This window comes from Herpailurus yagouaroundi, unplaced genomic scaffold (genome assembly GCF_014898765.1).
Source record: "Herpailurus yagouaroundi ecotype Mexico unplaced genomic scaffold, PumYag 142, whole genome shotgun sequence".
Taxonomy (NCBI): Eukaryota; Metazoa; Chordata; class Mammalia; order Carnivora; family Felidae; genus Herpailurus; species Herpailurus yagouaroundi.
This window is the reverse complement of record NW_024412397.1, coordinates 40599285-40618209: the sequence shown is the minus strand read 5'-3', so window position 1 is coordinate 40618209 and position 18925 is coordinate 40599285. Positions and strand designations below refer to the sequence as shown.

Below are 18925 nucleotides of genomic sequence, written 5' to 3'. Positions count from 1 at the left end.
GTCTCAAAGTAGAAGTATATGGTAGGCCACTAGCTCAAAGAGGCTGCAGATGCAAATTTTGGAGCCATTAGTCTAGAGATATTATTTAAAATCACAGAACAAAATAAAACCCTTTAGACAGAGGGTATGGGCATGGAAAATAAGAGTCCTGAGAAAGAGCCCTGGAGTACAAGAAGAAAAACCAGCAAAGGAAAGGAATTGTCAGAGCCAGGAGCGAAAAGTATGATATTTTGGAAGCCATGTCAAATAGTACTTCAAAAAGAGGAGCGAACAACTGACAATTGACCATAGTATTTGGCAAGATGGAGGCTGAGGGTAGTCTTGACAAGATTGACTAAGATCTAAGAAAACAGATGCAAGAGGAAGGCAATGCTTCTTAGGATTTTGCCACCAGAAGGAGTAGATTATAGCTGGAGGATGCAGCATCAAAAGTAGGTATTTTTGGTAGTTTGATTGTATTTTTAAGTCCAGAAATACTGGAAAGTCCTTGAGGGACAAGGCAAGAGGGGATGAGAAATAGACCTTAGGTTGGAGCAGAAAGAAAAATAGGAGGGAAGATAAAATACATGGGTAGCAATGGTGGTAAGTGAACAGATTTGGTAGTAGCAAGATGAAGATTTTTATCTTCTGATTGCTTCTATTTTCTTTGAATTAAGAGGCAAGGCCATCAGCTGAGAGTGCAGAGAGAGGTTTTGGAGAAAGAGGCATTTGAAGAGAGAGAAAGTGTGAGAGAGTTAACTTGGAGGGCGGAAGAGTATATTGACCAGGGAAGTTTGGTGGAGTTGGCCAGTAGTGAGCATGGTTCATTAGTAGCCAGTGTGGCTCTGTGGTTTTCTACATCCACATTTAGTTGCTCAGGAGAGGGAAGAGGTGGAAGGGAGTTGGGTTTAACCAGGGCCAGGGCTTTACCAGGAGAGTATAATGAAAGGAGAGGTGGATGCAAAGACTGCAGGTATACATGCTAAGGTGATCATAGGAATGGGCACTAGACTATAAACCCAGTAAGGAGGGAGGTAAGGACATCAGAGGATGATGGACAGTGAAAAAGTAGTAGGGTAGAGTGAAGGAGGTGTCATTTCCAGGATAACTGTGGCTAGCTGCCACATGAGAGGGCAGAAGGTAAAAAAAAAAAACAAACCCTGAAGATATTCTTTACAGTGATGGATTTTAAGGTTATGGGAGTGACAATAAAGAGATAGTAGAAAAGCTACCTGCCTCCAATAATAAGAAGTTCTGGGCTCAGGTGGTGGAGCCATGCAGTCCCCATTAGAGAGGGTGGCTGGGAAAAGAGTATTCTCAGAAGATAGCCAGGTTTTGATTAGAAAAGAATGGAAGTGATCATTAAGAGGAGAGTTGAAGGATTCTGAGGATTTTGTGGACGTGATATTATGAGTTCTAAGGATCTTGTGAGAGTCTGGATAGTGTGATTGGATGGTAAATTAAGTTTGATTTGGAGGTGTACCGAAAGAGTTAAGAGTGAATGACCCCCAAAATTTGGATTCCACAAAGAGAGGCTCCAGCTCAAGGAAGAATTATGTCTAGAGTTGGTTTATAAGGGAGTTTTTGCAGAATTTGTAATCACTTTATTCTAGAAAAAAAATATTCTTAGTAGGTTTCAAGGTTCCAAAAGAATCTGAAGATAAATGCTGTTAATAGGAATGTAGAGCATACCCGCCATATATAAGAATGTTTCTTTTTGAAGTTTGGTTTAGAATTTCCACTTAGAGGAGGACATCTGCCTCCTTTTAGCAATGGGGCAGAGTGCCTTCACATGCTGAGCAGTGGTGGCAGAAATTAGCAATTGTGCTTTGGTTGTATTGGTAGTGGCCTTCACTCAGAGAAAGGCTAAGCAAGGACTGGTGTGATATGGATGTGGATGTGGATGAAGAATTTCCAGGTGCAGAGTCACTGGTGTGAAGGAGAGGTAAGGATGGAGGACTGGGGACAGAAAAAGAAGGAAGGCATTCTGGAGATGGCAAAGGATGTGGTGAGGGGTAATGAACCTCAGAAGAAATGAATGTGGTAGAGTGAGGAAGGTGAGCTCAAAAGAAATTACTTGTTCCTTCTTATGGCTCCTATTGGACTCTACCAGCAGCTTAAGAATTTTTGGTTACTTCACTCCTTTAGTTCCTTCTCATCTTTTCTACTTTTTCCTGATTCTTCCCCCAATTCTTCTCTTTTTTGTGGTGATGCCCTGTCACCAGACAGGTTTGTTGACTACCCCTTAGGTGATAGGTAAAATGGAGCATGGGTGGCAGTTTTCAGACATGGGGGAAAAAGAAGGAGGGGGGAGGGAAGGAAGTTCCCTACAGGCAGTGTTTTTGGGAGCCAATCATCAGTAAGTGACAAATGTAAATTGGTTTTCTGTAAGCTGGGGCAGTGAGAGGATAGATGCATATGTATTAAAATATTATAATGCATTCCTATCACTAATGATGTGAAGGGAGTAAATAGGAGTTATATCTCTAGCTGAGTAGAAAAAATAATGGGAGCACCTGGGTGGCTCAGTCAGTTAAGTGTCAGACTCTTGATTTCGGCTCAGGTCATGATCTCACGGTTCGTGATTTTGAGCTCTGCACTGATAGTGTAGAGCCTGCTTGGGATTCTCTCTCTTCACCTCTCTGCCCCTACCCACCCCTCTCAGAATAAATAAACTTCAAAACGTATGTATCCTGCTTAAACTTCCAGTAACTAATATGTTTTATGATTTCAAATTGTCTTGTAATCAAGACAATAGATAAATGAAATTATATTTGTATTTTATGAGTACATACGTGTTTTATGAGCATGTGTTAAATTTAACAATTTTGAATTTCATTCAAAGACATGCATCTCAGGCACCAATTTTGTAAACTAAAGTTTACTTAAGATTTCATCTTTGGAACTGACATATCCAGAATATTTGAATTCATGGATTTTTAATTTTTCCTCCCTGGTAGCAATGAAATTAAAGCACGTTATATATTATCATCGGATTGTTATTCTTTATAAATTTTGGTATTAACTGCTTACTTTTTAATTGCAAAATGTATTATAGTATGAAAATCCCATTTTTTTGAGATAATTGAGCCCCTTCGTGGTTCTCTAAATCAGAAGTGATGAAGATTCTTTGAGAATAAGGGCCCTTTCCACTGCGATACAATACTGACTTTATTTCAAAATATCAAAGGCAAAAACATGATTGTTATTTAATATTAAACAAAATCCGTATGTTTGCGTGAGGGGGAGTTGTCATGCAATATGGCTCTGGAGTCAGACAGACCCACACTGGAATCAGCCCATCTTCGTTCAAACTGTACGTGCTGGCCAGTTATTTCCCCTCTTCAGGCTTAGACTCCTCATAGTAACACTAGAACAATCATGGGACAGACCTCTTGGGATGGTTGTGAGATTCGGTAAAATGGTGCAGGGGAGTGCTTAGCAAATTTCTGGGAAATAATTAGTACTCAACAAATACTACTGCTAATGGTTTAAAAAGAAAAAAAAGAAAAAAAAAAAAAAAGAGTTGGCTATGGTTGACCAGACGGTTGTCGTCCGGGTTGCTCATTGTCACCGCCGTTCCCTCTCTGGAGAACCGCTCTCAGCTGTACAGGCCATGTCCCTGCCTGCCCTCCTCCCTGACGTGGGGGGAAGGCCCCCGCCAATGACTGAATGATTGACGGGAAGACTTGCCTGCTTGCCTCCTGATGTGACCAATTCTCCTCTGTTTAGGGGAGCCAGATCAGTGGTTCATCAGCATTTGCCCAGCTCTATACAAGTGACTTCACATGCCACACATAGCAGGGACAGAATGACTCAACTTTGCAGGTAGGACTCCCACAGCTCTAAAAGGGGGTCTTACAGACACAGAGTTAGCTGCTAGGCCCATATTGAGAGTAAACATAAAATTAAAATACAGTAATGAAAGTTTTACTAAAATTCAATTCTGAGTCTCCTAGTGGCTAAAGCAAAAGAGGAGGGACACAGTAAACCATACAAATGCATTAGTGGTAATTTTCAAAAGCACACAGTGACTCGGTATTGTGGTCTGGCAAGAATTTGTCACATGGGTCTCCACATGGGACACACCGAGTGGTGAGTGACAGATGTCCCTGCAGTAAATGCGATGCTGTGTTTTCTACAGTATTTTGTCACAGCATATTCACTGGGGCCTTTAAAATGAATTCCTGTTCATCTCAGGCGTGGGGGGAGGCAAGTCAGTGAAGTCCAATGGCACAGTTTTGTGGGACTCTGAATTAGTTCAGAGATAACACTTGGACTCTCCAGCCTAGAGGAAGGAGTATGTCCATGATGCTATTCCTTATCGCCCCACCCAACCTCTCAGCTGTGTTTGATAGAAAGTTGAACAGTAAGCAGTTATAGGTTATTTTAAGGAAGAGAGAGCATAACCCGGGGAGCAGGTTTTCTGTGTTGCTGAAAAAGTCTATCTTAGAGGAGTGGGAAGTTCCTAGTGTTTTGTGAAAACTAAATGGTCGCACCAAGACTGGTACCTTTTCATTTCATTTCATTTCATTTCATTTCATTTCATTTATTTTATTTTACTTTATTTTTATTTTTTGAGAGACAGAGAGAGAGAGGGAGCAAGTGCGTGAGGGGCAGAGAAAGAGAGAGAAGTGGGGCTCCCCCAAAGTGGGGCTCAAGTTCACCCGAAGCAGAGCTTCGATGTGGGACTCGAACTCACGAACCGTGAGATCGTGACCTGAGCCAAAATCAGATGCTTAACCCACTGAGCCACACAGACACCCAAGACTGGCATTTTAAAAGAGGCCTACACGATCTGGGAAGGGAGATGGGCTAAGAGAACATTGTCACCAGAAAGAGGACTTTGCAGCCTTCTCATGTGTTCGTTTTAATCTGGCCTTCAAAAAGAATGTTCTGTAGATACTTTGCTTAGATAAACCTGATGGCTGTGCACTGTTGACTTACAAAGACTCTACTCAGTTCAAATTACGTCGGAGGGAGAACAGGTGAAATAGTAATGGGGAGTTACAGTGGATTGTATATATGCCAGTGGTGTTTTCGGGGCGGGGAACGCATCAAGCCTGTCATTGCAAAGGTAAGTTAGAGGAGAGATATTAAATATCATTTTTGCTCCTGTTCTAAACCTGTGTCTCACAAAGCCCAGGAACTGTCCTCTTTGGATAGGAACCAATAAAGCTGCAGGTTTTGGGAAAGAACGTCCTGCTCTCTTCAAAGAAATGTTCTTGGAGGGTGGCCGGGTTGTTTTCCTTTAAGATTTTCTAGAGTGAACAGATGTAACAATTTTCTATAATTTGCCTTGGTGCAGATGCTGAAAGAGAGCATTCACAATAAAATATATGCAGTATATGTAATTTCACTTGGATGTTCTGGGGTTTTAAAGTAAAAATGTGTACCTGCAAGCTGTTTTACGGTTTCTCAGTCATAATAATCTCTGTTACACAGAAGGCTACAACTGCAACCCCTCCTTCACGTGCAGGAGTTCCAAAAATATCTTGATAATTTTGCGCATTCGGCAAGGCACGGTGTTCTCCCTGGGTTGGCTTGGGAGCGGTGTGCTAAACGTGTTCAATTTCTCTTTGCGAGGAATTTATCAAGTAACCACATCCACAGGGAGGATGGTGGATAGTCTTCGAAAGGAGCCCCAACTAGAATGGGTCTCAAGTAAGAAATGCTGCAAGAGAACTTGAGCTGTGAAGTTCACTTCAGTCGGACTGCACATGACGCTTATCTACTGAAACTGCGTTATTACACTGATAAAATGGGAGGAAAGTGGTGGAGAAGGTGGTGAGAATTCTTAATAGCTGCAGCTTGCTACCTGCCTCTGGGGAGTCTGTGCTTATGTTTGTGACGTTCCTCAGGGGACGGATAAGGAGAGGGGCCGGGGCGTCACTGCAAAGCCAAATCCCCAGACGGTCCATGAGCGAATGCTCCACTGCGCGCGTCCTCTGCCAGCTCAACGGTTGACCCTCCCTCCAATCGTCAGCCCAATTTACCGACTGCTTCGTGTGTCCCTGCGCACAGAAGTGCATTTCCCACAGTAATCACAAAACAGGCTGCCACCAGTGCCTTCCACGACGCACATGCTCGTTGCGCACCTACTATTGAGCAGTTCAATAGTTACCATTGGGGTTCCATTGGTCCTCTCCACCCAGCACAAACAAGAAGTTTTCTACCTCCACAACGCAGTGGTGGGCACTGTTGTACGGCATAACTGGAATGGAGGGGGGGAGAAAAGAAAAGACGCATGAAATTCTCCACCTTAGGGCTTGAGACCTTGGCTCACTAGTTATTTGCTTCCCCCAAAGGGTGTCAAATGTGAGAGTAAGTCGGAAGGAAGAAGACGGCAGCAGCCGCAGAGGGGACACCCGCCGGTCTCCAGTGGTTCAGCCGTGTGTTCACAGCAATTTCAAACCCAGCCCCTTTTGATTAATTTTACATAATGTTATTCCACAAATTAGTCAAGAACAACCTGTCTTGCGGCTTTCGAGTCTTAAGTTGTCCTCACCTGCCTGATGATGGGGATCGAACTCTAAAGCAATGACTGATAGTCCCAAATGGTCAGGGCTGGGGGTTACTTCTTGGAAGAAATAACCCTGCACGCGCTTGGAGCCGTTAAGATGCTCTGCCCAAACTTGGTTTGCTGGCAATCTTTCCATAAACAGACTCAGGGTGCTTGGTAGCTTTCTATTCCACAGCAATGAGCAAGCTGAATTTCCATACAGTTTTAAGTTTTTAAATTAAGGTCCTGCTGATTTAATGCCTTCTCCAAATGTATACGCTTAATTTCCTGTACAATGTCATTAGCAGCACAATCACACATTTTCTATCTATCTGCTTAGGAGCTCTTCTGTGACGAAGATAAAAACTGTCAGGAACATCACAAATATCCATCCGTTCCCCTGGTCTCGCCCTTCGCCCTGCCCCAGTGTGGTTGGTGTCAGGAGGGGGGTGTTATTGAGAAACCCACCAAAGCCCCGGTTGCTCTGTGTTTGTTTGTTCTCATTTACATTTTCTTTTGGGAGACACACACAGTATGAATAGGACAGCCCTGTCACCCCATGTGCTGTGCAGTGTTGGTGGCTGCTATTGTAATATCATATGGCAAATGTAAACTCGAGCAGAATTAGTTATCACATCACATGCAGTGGTTTGGACCCAGTGACACCCAGTAGGAAAAATGATGTCCTTGTTCGGCTCATCATATGGGCACCTTAAATCTAGGTGAGGACAAATGGGGAGGTGATGTGCATGTTCAGGCAGAGAACTTATTGCTTGACACGGATCAACAGAGCACTTAAGAAACCAGTGCAGTGGGAAATCAATATGAGTCAGGGCCAGCTCTTCCTCTGTGCTCTTTTGCCAATGCCGAAAGAGACAGAGCCTATCCTAGACCCAACTTATTTGGGATGATATATATCTCTCATTTCATTTTGTGTTCATCATCTTTTCTTTTTCTCAGAATGCACTTATGCTGGCTAACATATGTAAATAAAATTAACAAGGGACAGGCACAGCTTCGAAATCTATAATACAGCTTCGGAAAGAGCGAATCAGATCATTTAAGCTTCTTACTAAAGGGTTTTAGGTGTTTGGGCTATTTTATGAGTTATTTATTTTTTACTGTGCGTATTCATTGTTTTTAAACATATTTCTAATGCTAGAGGCCTTGGTATGGAAACCCCTGATTTCTGGGACAATGTAGAAATTGGATGTGCTATGGATTTGTGTGGTCTATTAATTAGGTCATTGACGTAGGGAGTCATCTTGGGGATGCCCTTTTGCCCCTCAACCCTCAGTTATCTCTTTGGAAAATGCTTTTAACCACATAGCTCTGCAGAGATACCATATAGTTTCTCAGAATCTACTGGGGCAGAATATATGTTGAGTTCACTGACCAACTAAAATCAAATACATTTTGAACACCTTTTTTTTTTTTTTTTTTTTAATTAAACATCATTGTTTGGATTATGATGCTGGTTCCAGAATAGCAAATACAAAACTATGCTGCTCATATATGATGTATATTGTGTATATTGTGAACAGCCTGGTGCCACTCCAGTTCACCATCATGTCAGCTGGGCAGTGTAAACTCACAGCATGGGTTATCATCTGCATGTGTCTATTCACATGGGACCTGAGGATAGGAATAGGGCCATTGACTATAACCAATGACTTTATGACTGCCACTCTTTCAATATTTAAATTTTTGGTCAGTTCAAGCCCCAAACCTTATAAAAATGAAAAACTGCATTATCATCTGTTCAACCAGAAGTCCTGCTTGGTAATGAAGCACAATCTCTGAAAATATAACAACACTTGTGTTTTGTTCTTGCCATTTATTTGCTCCCATTCAGGCAAGCAGAAATTAAGTGAGGGAAATAATACATGATTTATTCTTAAGCCTCTTTCTCATTTGATTACCCCTATTGTTATGCTTTATGCAAACAAATGAAACTATTGCACTAAACTAACTATTGGAACCTTCAAAATAAGAGAGAAGGTCTTTGCAGTCCTAATATAAAGGCTGTTGAAGGCATCCTCATTTTTTACTCTTGTTTTTAAACCTTGTATGCTGTATTTCTTGGCTGCATATTTTCGTATTCTCGTTCCTGAATTATTGTCTTTTCTAAATTATTACCGTGAATCGAGGCTATAAATACACACAAATAACTCTTTGAAATTATTCTGAATGTGAAACGTTCCAAATTTATTAGAAAAAAATCTATATTAAATCAATGTTTGAGTTTTGTAAAAGACCTCATTTGACTTCGGATTAAACCTGAAGGAAAGCAAAATAAATAGGGCAGTAAGCATGAGCAAACATCTGTTTAAAATGGCGCTGGTACTGCACGTATTTGATTACCTTTTAAATAACAAGGGATACATGCATGACCCTTTCCAGATTTCTCGACAGGTGGACACCAGCCTCGCCCTCACAAGCAGGAATTGGAGGAGAAGTTTGTACTCATGTTCATATACAGCCCAGTGCGAGTTTTTAGCGTGTCAGTCAGTGAGTTAGAGGGAAAGGGTAAAGAGAAGCTAATCAGGATGAAATGAGATTAAAGGCTGTCTAATTTTACAGCAACTGTGATCCATCAGCCACTGTGAAAGTGACAGTGGAAATGAATGATGGAGACAGACAGGTGGGGCTGTACATTTCACTGATTTATCCTCAAATGCACTGGGCCTTATTTTATTGAGTGAACATGACCGCATTTATCATGACTGTCATCTAAACCCACTTCCCTCCATTTAAAAAGGTCACTTTACTCGGAGGGAGTAGGAGAGAGGCACTTTCAAATCAAATTTAAAATCTCATAACACGTGTTTATAAGGCCCTTTGTGAGAATTCTAAACTTTATTAAACAAACTTGAAATGCCAGAAGGAAAAGGAAGGAAAAAAAGTCAGAAAACTGAAAAAGAAGAGACCTTTGGTCACCTGAAGGGACACGTTCATTTAGTCTCTAAATTGGAAGCAATTTGTATCATTTTCCCCTTTCCCGCTCCAAACACGTGATAGTCTATTCTAGTCTGGGGAGTGAAATAAAACATTTACATTTAGTATTTTTAATTAAGAAAGTAGGAAGCAGGTAGTACTAGAAAATTAACTTGGAGAGGATATTAAGTCACAGTATTTACTCTGCAGAATGATTAATCATCACCCACACAGTAGATGTTAGCAATTGTTACAAGCTGTCACAATTTACTTATGTACCTGTTAATTGTTTCCCCATAATTTTAAGGCCATAAAAAGAAAAATCTCAGTTACACAGATTCTTTTACCTTTCCCTGTACCAGTGCAATAAAATGTCCTGGAGTGTTGTGTACAGAGTTGGTCTTCGTGGATATGAAAATGGAGAGTCAAACCTTCAGAGTATTTTGTGTTACCTTTCATAATACTAACCACCATTTACCAAACATTCACCATGTGCCAAGCTTGGTTCAGGTGCTATAGATATAGATAAAGAAATGAAATATGTTATGATGTTCATGTATAGTTACCTATATTGTATCTCCAAAATATAACACTTGTGTTTTGTTTTTGCCATTCCCTTGTGTCCACTCAGGCAAGCAGAAATTAGCTAAATGAAATAATATCTGATATTATAATGCATGATAAAATATAATTCCTGATAAAAGGTAGCAATATTTTATTTACTGATATCTTTGATTTAATAAAACTAACTCCAAGGGAGGCATTACTCATTCACTTCATGAAAAATACTGAGGCCTTGAGAGGTTAAGTCACTTGTTGAAGGTCATACTCAGCTAATGAACAGCACAGAGAGAATCCAAACACAGGGATAACTGGATCCCAACCCACGTTCTTGTCCATTTCACTCTACTGATTTTCAATAGGTATGTTCATCCAACCAGCAAGTAATTACTGAGTACCTGTGTGTTCAATGATGGTGTTCCTGAAATTTCTGCATAATTTTTTGCATTGAATCATGTCTTAAAAGTTTATTATTTTCATATTGGAAGGAACCCTTAATTAGAGCAAGTGGATACTCCTACAAAATTTTCTTTTTTTAAATCCAGATATTCAAATAGTTGGTTTTCTTAAAATAAGATACCGTTGTTTGATAAAGCCAGGAAAACACTGAACAAGTTAGCCAGTTAAGGATTGGTAGAGTCTACTGAGAGCTACTGAGAGCTTTTATTTTTTTAAAAAACAATGAGGTCATAGTTTAACCCTGTAAGCAGATTCAAAGTATCTTGGGCACACAGGCCCTTTTCCTGACATGCAAAACACGTAGGGGGCTTGTATTTATGAAGGTCTTATTCTGTTAAGAGATCCACACTACTCTGTTTTCTCACATATATGTCAAAGCAATATCTATCTCTTCCAGCAGAAAGTATAGGTATCATTCTCAACCACAGATGTTCATGAACATCCAAAGAAGAGATTGCATATGGCTAAGCCAAGTTTAAAGGATTGCTAAATCAATAGTTACTGAATGCTTATCATTTTGCTGTAACATTTATGGGGGCCTTGGTTTTCTGTTGGCCTCAAATATATAGATTTGCAAAACTGTCAACTATGACATACTTCTTAGGTAAAAAAAAAAATTAATGCCCATGGTAAAAATACAATCTTATAAAAAGTAAAGATATGCAGGACCAGTAAGTTTTCCTCCTATGCCTGTGCTTCCGGTTTTCAGTTCCTACCAGAGAGACTATCACCATTACTATGTTCTTGGATTTTCCTTTCAGAGAGTTTATATAGATAGGAGTCATTTCCTTTAATACAAATGGCTGCAGCATACAATGGACATACTGTTTAGTACCCTTCTTTTTGCACTCAAGAATGCATTCACTTACTCTTTCTCCGCCAATCAAATGTTTGTCCAGCTGCTACTCTATGCCAGGCAATGTCCTACCTGCTGGGGTGGTCGTAGCAGAAAACAGCATCAAGGAACATGCTAGTCAGGGGAAGCACGTAGTGAACAAGTACACAAATAAACAGACACTTTTGTTTCAGATGGTGATAGTGGTTAAGGAAGGCCTTCGTGAGGAGACTTTTGACTCATCTCAAACTGCCTGAGGAGAGCCAGGAAACCATGCCGGGTAAAGGTGCAGGAATAACAAACACAAAGGCCTTGAGGCATGGGTGTGGAATGATTCCAGAACACAAGACCAGATCAGAGAGGCATTCAGTAGCTGTTTATTTAGCAATCCTATAAACTTGGTTTAGCCGTATGCTATCTCTTCTTTGGATGTTCGTGAACATCTGTGGTTGAGAATGATACCTACTTTCTACTGGAAGAGATAGATATTGCTTTGACATATATGTGAGAAAACAGAGTAGTGTGGATCTCTTACAGGTAGACCAAGATGAGGTCTAGGTGGGAGACCAAGGGCAGGCCAGGTGCAAGGATGCAGGCCCCCTCTGAAGAGAGTCCTTGGGTTGTCCACCACTGCATTCTTTTTTTTTTTTAATGGCCGCACAGTGTTCCGTTTGATGGGGATCCTATAATGTATTCCGTTCTTAATTCATTCACCAAGCATTTATTCAACACTCATTACGTGCAGACACTTTTCTGGTTGCTGATAATGCAGCAGGGAACTAAGCTCGCATAGAGCTTACATTACAGGGGAAAGAAGTCTGTAAACAAATACATAATGAACAGGAACACGGCCAAATGAAAACAGATGACATCAGGAGAAAGAAAATGGGATGATGTGTTACAGAAGGAGTGCCTGGTTATTGTTCCACCCGGGGTGGCTGGGGAATGGCATTTAAGATAGAGTATGAAAGGTGACAGGGAGGCGCCACTATAACACAAGGGCCAGGAGTCCATGCAGAGACCCCGAAGCACAAATGAGCTGGATGTGCCTGAGAGGCCCATGGAAGCCTCTGTGTCTGGAACTCTGAGGTTATGGGATGGAGTCAGGAGGCAGGCAGAGGCTGGGTAGATAGGTCTTCATAGGCCAAGGTAAGTGGTGTGGATTTCATTCTTAGCATGATGGAAAGGCATTGGGGGGTGGGGGCGGTTTAAGCAGCTGAATGACATAATCTGGTGTATGTTTATAAACATTACTCTGGCTCCTGTAGATATGGGAGTGAAAGAGGGGAAAGAGGGAGACTGGGTAGGCCACCCTGTCTGTCATCGGGGTGAGAGATGACAGACACCTGATTGGGAAGCCGTGCTAGGGATGGAGAGAAGGGACATGTATTGAAGGGTTTTGCTCCAATGGTGCCCTGCTATGTCCTTGTAGGTACACAGCATGCATACACAGGAGTTCATCTGTAGGACTGATTTTCTTCCATGGAAATTTCTGGGCCAAACTATGGCTGCATTTTAGATTTTGTTGGATATTGTTACACTGTACCCCTTTTTACATTTGTATCTTTGCCAATATGGTAGGTGAACAATTGATACCAAGTTAAAATGTAAATATGTACATATTTCATTATGCTAGAGGTTGAACATCTTTTCATAAATTTAAAATCTGTTTTTCATATATTATTTTTTCTGTTGAGTTTTCCATTTCATGATATCAGAATTTATGTTACTTATAATTATGTGATTTGTGTTTTTGATGTGTTCTTTTCTATGGAGCTATCTAGACTGGCAAAATAAATGATATTCTGGAAGGATGATGTTGCTAGAATATATATTTGTAAAATATTTATTCCTTGAAGCAAATTCAAATAGCAATTACATGCTGTTGAAAACAAATACAACATAAAAGAAAGATGCCCCACTTTAATAATATTGAATGAGTATTCCTTCCTTGCCATAGGATCATATAGGAATTTTCAAAAACAATTTCTTCAACTTTATCATAAATGTAATTGGGAAACATAAATAATTTAAAAACTTATTAGTTTAATCCTACCCTCTGTGAAGACTTAGTAACTTGGCCAATGACTCCCTGGTGACAGAGACAGATACATAATAAAACATCTTGGATGAAGCAGGTGTTTGATAGATACTATTGAATAAATAATCCACAGAAAAGGCTCTATTACTTTTTTTTATGTCATATTCGGACTGTTCTATTTCTGTAAACTACCAACAGTAGTTTGTGAATTTGGGGAACACTTGATCACTGTGGACAACTAATCTGGAAAATTAAGCCCCGTAAGAAGTCTACATGGTCTGAGTTCAGTGGTGAGTTGGTCGATGCTCTGAATTAACCCAAAGGTTACCAACACTTTCTCCCTCATCCCCAACTTGTTCTGCACACCCTGAGCCAGGATCCCATAGTCCCATAGGAAACAAAATTATTGGAGTGAGTTATTTATATTTATATATATTTTTTTTTCTGAAGAAAGTACATGTATATTAGGTTTTGGAAGTTGTGCAGGAACCAAGAGAGGCTGTTTTCTGTCTTACAGTTCAAAATTATAGCTCAGGTAAGAGTTTTCCTGACAGTGAGCATTGCTTTGTTACTTCCCATACCTTGCAACCATGGTGCTAAACGCATGCCTTTATTGTACACTCGACAAGTCATGACACAGTATATTAAAATTGCCTGTCTTTTGTTTGTTACCACTAAAGGATCTGTGAGCAACTTGAGGCCAGACTGTGTCATCTTTATAGCTTTATGCCCAATACATAGTACCCAGGCATTGCTATAGCTTTTATACCTAATACATTAATTAGAAACGCTGGTTAATCAATAAATGTTAGCAGCATGAATGAATGGATGCTAACTAAAGGAGATGGTGAAATTTACTTCTTTGGTGGATGTGAAAAATGTGAGTCCCAGAAGATGTGGAGGAGAGAGGGGTTGAAGGAAGAAAGGGAACAGAGAGAGGAAGAGGTGCCTTAGATGACTTTTAGAAGAGATGTCACCCTATAAGCAATGCTTATGTTTTACATAAAGAAGGTTTGTAAGTTCCTCAAAAACTGTGACATATTTCTTTAGGAGCTATCATAGATTTAATTGTGCCAAGGTCAAAGGTTTTCAATAAATCCTTGTTGATTTACGGTTTTAGTTCTGAGCTCTGGGGACACACTAACAACCAGCTTAAAATAAGACTTCTATTATCTATGTAAGCAAAACTGACTTTCAAAGCCTTATTTTTATTTTAATTAGAATATTTTCACTAATTTGTTCCTAAATTATGACTGTGTTTTACCATATCAACTATTCAATTTTGGATACTTCCTGGCATGTTAGTTAGAAATTAAATGTAGTTTGATTTTCTCCTTTTGGAAAATAAAAATATCTTTGGGAATAAAAGTTGCAATCTCTTCCAATAGTTTTGTGGGTTTTTTTTTTTCTGTTTTATAAAGTGTCGTGTTTTCAGGGACAGGTTGATGAAACATGTGTGTGCCTTGATGTTTACCCCTTCCTATGAGCCAATGCAATTATTTCCTGATCTTATCTTTCGGGGGGGAGGGGAATGAGAAATTGCATTTTTCATTCTACACCTAAAAAGTCTCACTAAAAAATTAGTAAGCTCTTTAAATGAATTAAAGTAGCAGAGCACCACATATTATTTCAAGCTGTGAAAATAAGACCTTTGATAAAAATCAAGGGAGCCACAACTAATTACTTTGGACAGTATGACAATAGGGTAGCAAATATGATTGTCAAATAATTTGAAGTCTTTTAGATGATGGCCCCCTTGTCCCAAATTACTGAGGGCAGGAGGAAAGGAATGGGTGTGGTCCGTATGATGAGGATTTACAAAGAAGAGTGTTTTTGGTGTAGATCACATAAACTCAATATTGGAAAGTGAGCACTAGTGGTTTGCATTAAAACCCATGAGATATCAAGATCACTTGTCTATCAACTATTTTTTCGTTGATTTGATTCAAAAACATGTATTAAAGAACTAGTAGTTGCTGTGCTAAACTCTGGGACGCCATTCCTGTATTCCAGATCTCACAGTGTACGAGAACATACAGACAGGGAAACAGGACACACAGTGCTCTTGGAGAAGAGCAATAGAAGTCCCAGGGAGGAAATGACTAAAACTTCAGGGAGAAAGAGAGGCTTAAGCTAAATCATAAGGCTAAAAATGCATTTTCCAAGTTGTCACAGCAGCCAAAGTCATTGTCAGAAAAAGGAATATCGATTCAAGAAATATTTATTGAGCTCTTCCCATGTGCCAGAACTTGGACTAGACGCCGGTGACATTATTTTTATTTTTGTTAGAGTATTTTATAAAAACTGATTATTGGGGCGCCTGGGTGGCGCAGTCGGTTAAGCGTCCGACTTCAGCCAGGTCACGATCTCGCGGTCCGGGAGTTCGAGCCCCGCGTCGGGCTCTGGGCTGATGGCTCGGAGCCTGGAGCCTGTTTCCGATTCTGTGTCTCCCTCTCTCTCTGCCCCTCCCCCGTTCATGCTCTGTCTCTCTCTGTCCCAAAAATAAATAAACGTTGAAAAAAAATTAAAAAAAAAAACCTGATTATTAAAATTAGATCAATTTCCAAATTGAGGAAACGTGTTTGGGGAATGTGGGAACAAATAAAAGGGATGGACCATTATCTGTGCTGTCTTTTTAGGCAGCTGTCCTATGGCCCAACTCAGATTCCCTCTGCAGCACTCTCTCCTTAGACAATCGGCAGTAATGGTCTCTGCTCTAATTAAGTCTCTCCCAACATTTGCAGTCACCTGCTAGTTCCAGAAACAGTTGGTAGGATTATCAGAACAGCCAACAATACTTTTGTTTCTTGCAGACCATCCTTCACTGCATTTGCTCTTGTGTTATTATGCTATTGCACTTATTTGACTTCAAAGGAAATTTCACTGCAAGGATTCAGAAGGATTTGCTATACATTCCTTCCATGGCCATTTCATGGTGTGTGTCTGTGTACATTCACACAAGGTTGTGTGTGTCAAATCTGGGAAATACTAGGGCAGTTGAGCCTAGCAGTGACAATTATACAAAGTCAATAGCTTATGACACACAAAAGAAATTAAAGTGCAGCCCATGGTCTTAAGAGATGAGCCCAAGTTGGGTGGTACTTGCCATGGAAAGGCACCTAGAACTGTCTTGAGAAAGTTCTGAAATCTTTATTTCTGGGGAAAAGTGGAGAATTGTAACAGTGTGGATCTAAAGAGAGAGACAGGTAGGGAAAAACTATGAATACTGAAGTTGCCTTTTCACCTTTTTTTTGGCACCATTTTTTACTGGCAAAACTAGACAGTCATTGGATGCTAAGTGATATTTACTTATAAATATATTTATGAATGTGCATGAATATTTGGCACTTTTCCTGTCTTGGAATTTAGGCTGATACCCTAAGGCTGAAGCTAATCTAAAGATATATTCCAGGCCATCTATGCAGGACTAAACTTGTTCTGTCTGGTTACATGTGTATATACACACACACACATGCACACAGACACACACATGCACACTTGGACACCCCTATTTAGCCTGCATGTACAATGACGTGGAAGACTGTTAGCAAGTGGGGAGTTTTCCTTGAGAGAATATTGTGGGAATTTGTGGGAACCTTGGACATTTTCCATCTGCAGGAGAACAGAATACTCCTCCCACCTCCACCCCAAACACAAATCAAAGACTGGTGGAAGATTCTTGGGCCAGATGTTTCTTTGTCTCTTGGGGTTTGGCAGGCACAAGGAGAAGTCTGAAGGCAAGAAGCTGGTAGGAGCCATCTGGGATGGGAATGTGGCGGGAGAGAGCTGGGTCAGAAGGGGCCTGCATTTGTGGATTTGGGGGGGCAACAGTACCTACTACCTGCCTGTGCACTGAGCTGGTGCTTGGGAAGCTTGCTTGGCTAAAATTGCCACGCAAGGATCCAAGAATATTAATTTCCAGGTCAAGGTGACCCTAATAGAAGCTGTGTGGTGGACAGCTCATGGTATAGTGGAAAGTCTTCAGAAAGAGGTTTATAACAGAACCCATAAAGACAGCTCATCAAAAACAAAGTCAGCTTAAAGCATTTGTCTCCTGAAAGCCAAGTTCTAAAAACACTAGGCAAATAAGAGCTTTTCTCCCTGTGCCTTCCCCTCTGCCAGATCTATTCCTGGTAGAACCAGGTTACTCAGGATGGCCGAGTTTTCCTCCAGGGCTGGTCAGCCTTTCTCACCCTCATGTCAACATTGGTACAGGAAAGGGCTAACCCAGCAGGCCTGAGACTGCTACCCATAGAAAAGCCTGGCCTTTCTTAGAAAAGTTGACCTTTGGCTGATATCAGGGAATTTAGATTTTAGGGTTGTTCCCACTACCTTAACTAAGAGTGGCTATTTGTGCCCAAATTGAAAAACAAAGTGGTTTATCCTTAACACCTGCCTTTTTTCTGGAAGTATGGGATTTTGGACATCTAGCTGACCAGCACTGAGTCTCTAATGAGCTTCACTGGTAGACAACATTTCACCGTATTACTGTAATTGGATGCTGGAGGACATAAGTGTGTCCAGGGGGACTTTACTGGGAGAGGACTCTTGGAAGCTTGCACCTGGTTTCCTCCAGACTTTGCCACGTGCACCTTTTTCCTTTGCTGGTTTTGCTTTATATGTTTTCACTGTAATAAATCACAGCTGTGGGTACAACTATATGCTGACCCTGTTAGTTCTTCTAGTGAATCACTGAACCCAAGGGTGGTCCTGGAAATATCTGATACAATAGGAGACATAGAATCTTCAAGTGTATTTAAAGAATAAGGTTTTGATTTAACATCCGGTATAACTGAGGAGGCTTTAAGAATGTCTTGGGGCGCCTGGGTGGCTCAGTCGGTTGAGTGTCCAACTTCGGCTCAGGTCATGATCTCACGGTTCGTGGGTTTGAGCCCCATGTCGGGCTCTGTACTGCCAGCTCGGAGCCTGGAGCCTGCTTCGGATTCTGTGTCTCCCTCTCTCTCTGACCCTCCCCCGTTCATGCTGTCTCTCTCTCTCTCTCTCAAAAATAAATAAACATTCAAAAAAAAAAAAAAAAAAAAAAAAAGAATGTCCTGAGGTTGAAGCCCCAGGGAGGGGTGTGACATCCAACAGAGAGGTTTTGAAAAATCAGTGGTTGGGAAAAATCAAGTTGCTTTTAGCGAAGTTCTTTCAGTAAACTGATTACGGATGCATATGTTTATGATGAGACTGCTTCTGGACTTCTGAGGAACCCTCTTGGCTGGACAGGCATGGGTTCCATATTTCCTCTGGTTGGAATCAATGTGTAAATCTCTCCTGAGGATCTACTAGTGGCCAACTCTGTCGTGTCAGAGGTGCTGGAGGATTTGTCAAAGAAATCGACACTATGGCCCTTCTTAATTTCCTCAGAAAATTTACAGTCGAGTTGAAACACTGCATAGACATATTTGAGACCACTTGGAAGGAATAATGCTGTGGTGAAGGAGTTTTATGTCAAAGAAATATGAAGAGGGAAGAAGTCCCTGAGCCTTGGCTTAGGTGGTGATGTGCTTCTGCCTTCCATGTCTCTCTAGCATCACTTCCTTCTACATCTTCACAGGGTGCCTTTCATATCTTAAAAAAAAATCCAGAAATGGGGCACCTGGGTGGC

The 18925-nt window shown here is 40.8% G+C and overlaps 1 protein-coding gene across 1 annotated transcript in view; it reads right to left on the bottom strand.

Moving 5' to 3' along the window:
• KLHL14 (kelch like family member 14) overlaps positions 1-18925 on the bottom strand; it is a 103826-nt gene that overhangs the window by 19822 nt on the left and 65079 nt on the right. The window contains exon 4 of the mRNA XM_040479136.1: positions 6104-6193. Within this exon, the coding sequence (XP_040335070.1) occupies positions 6104-6193 (90 nt within the window). The remainder of the gene's footprint in view (positions 1-6103; positions 6194-18925) is intronic.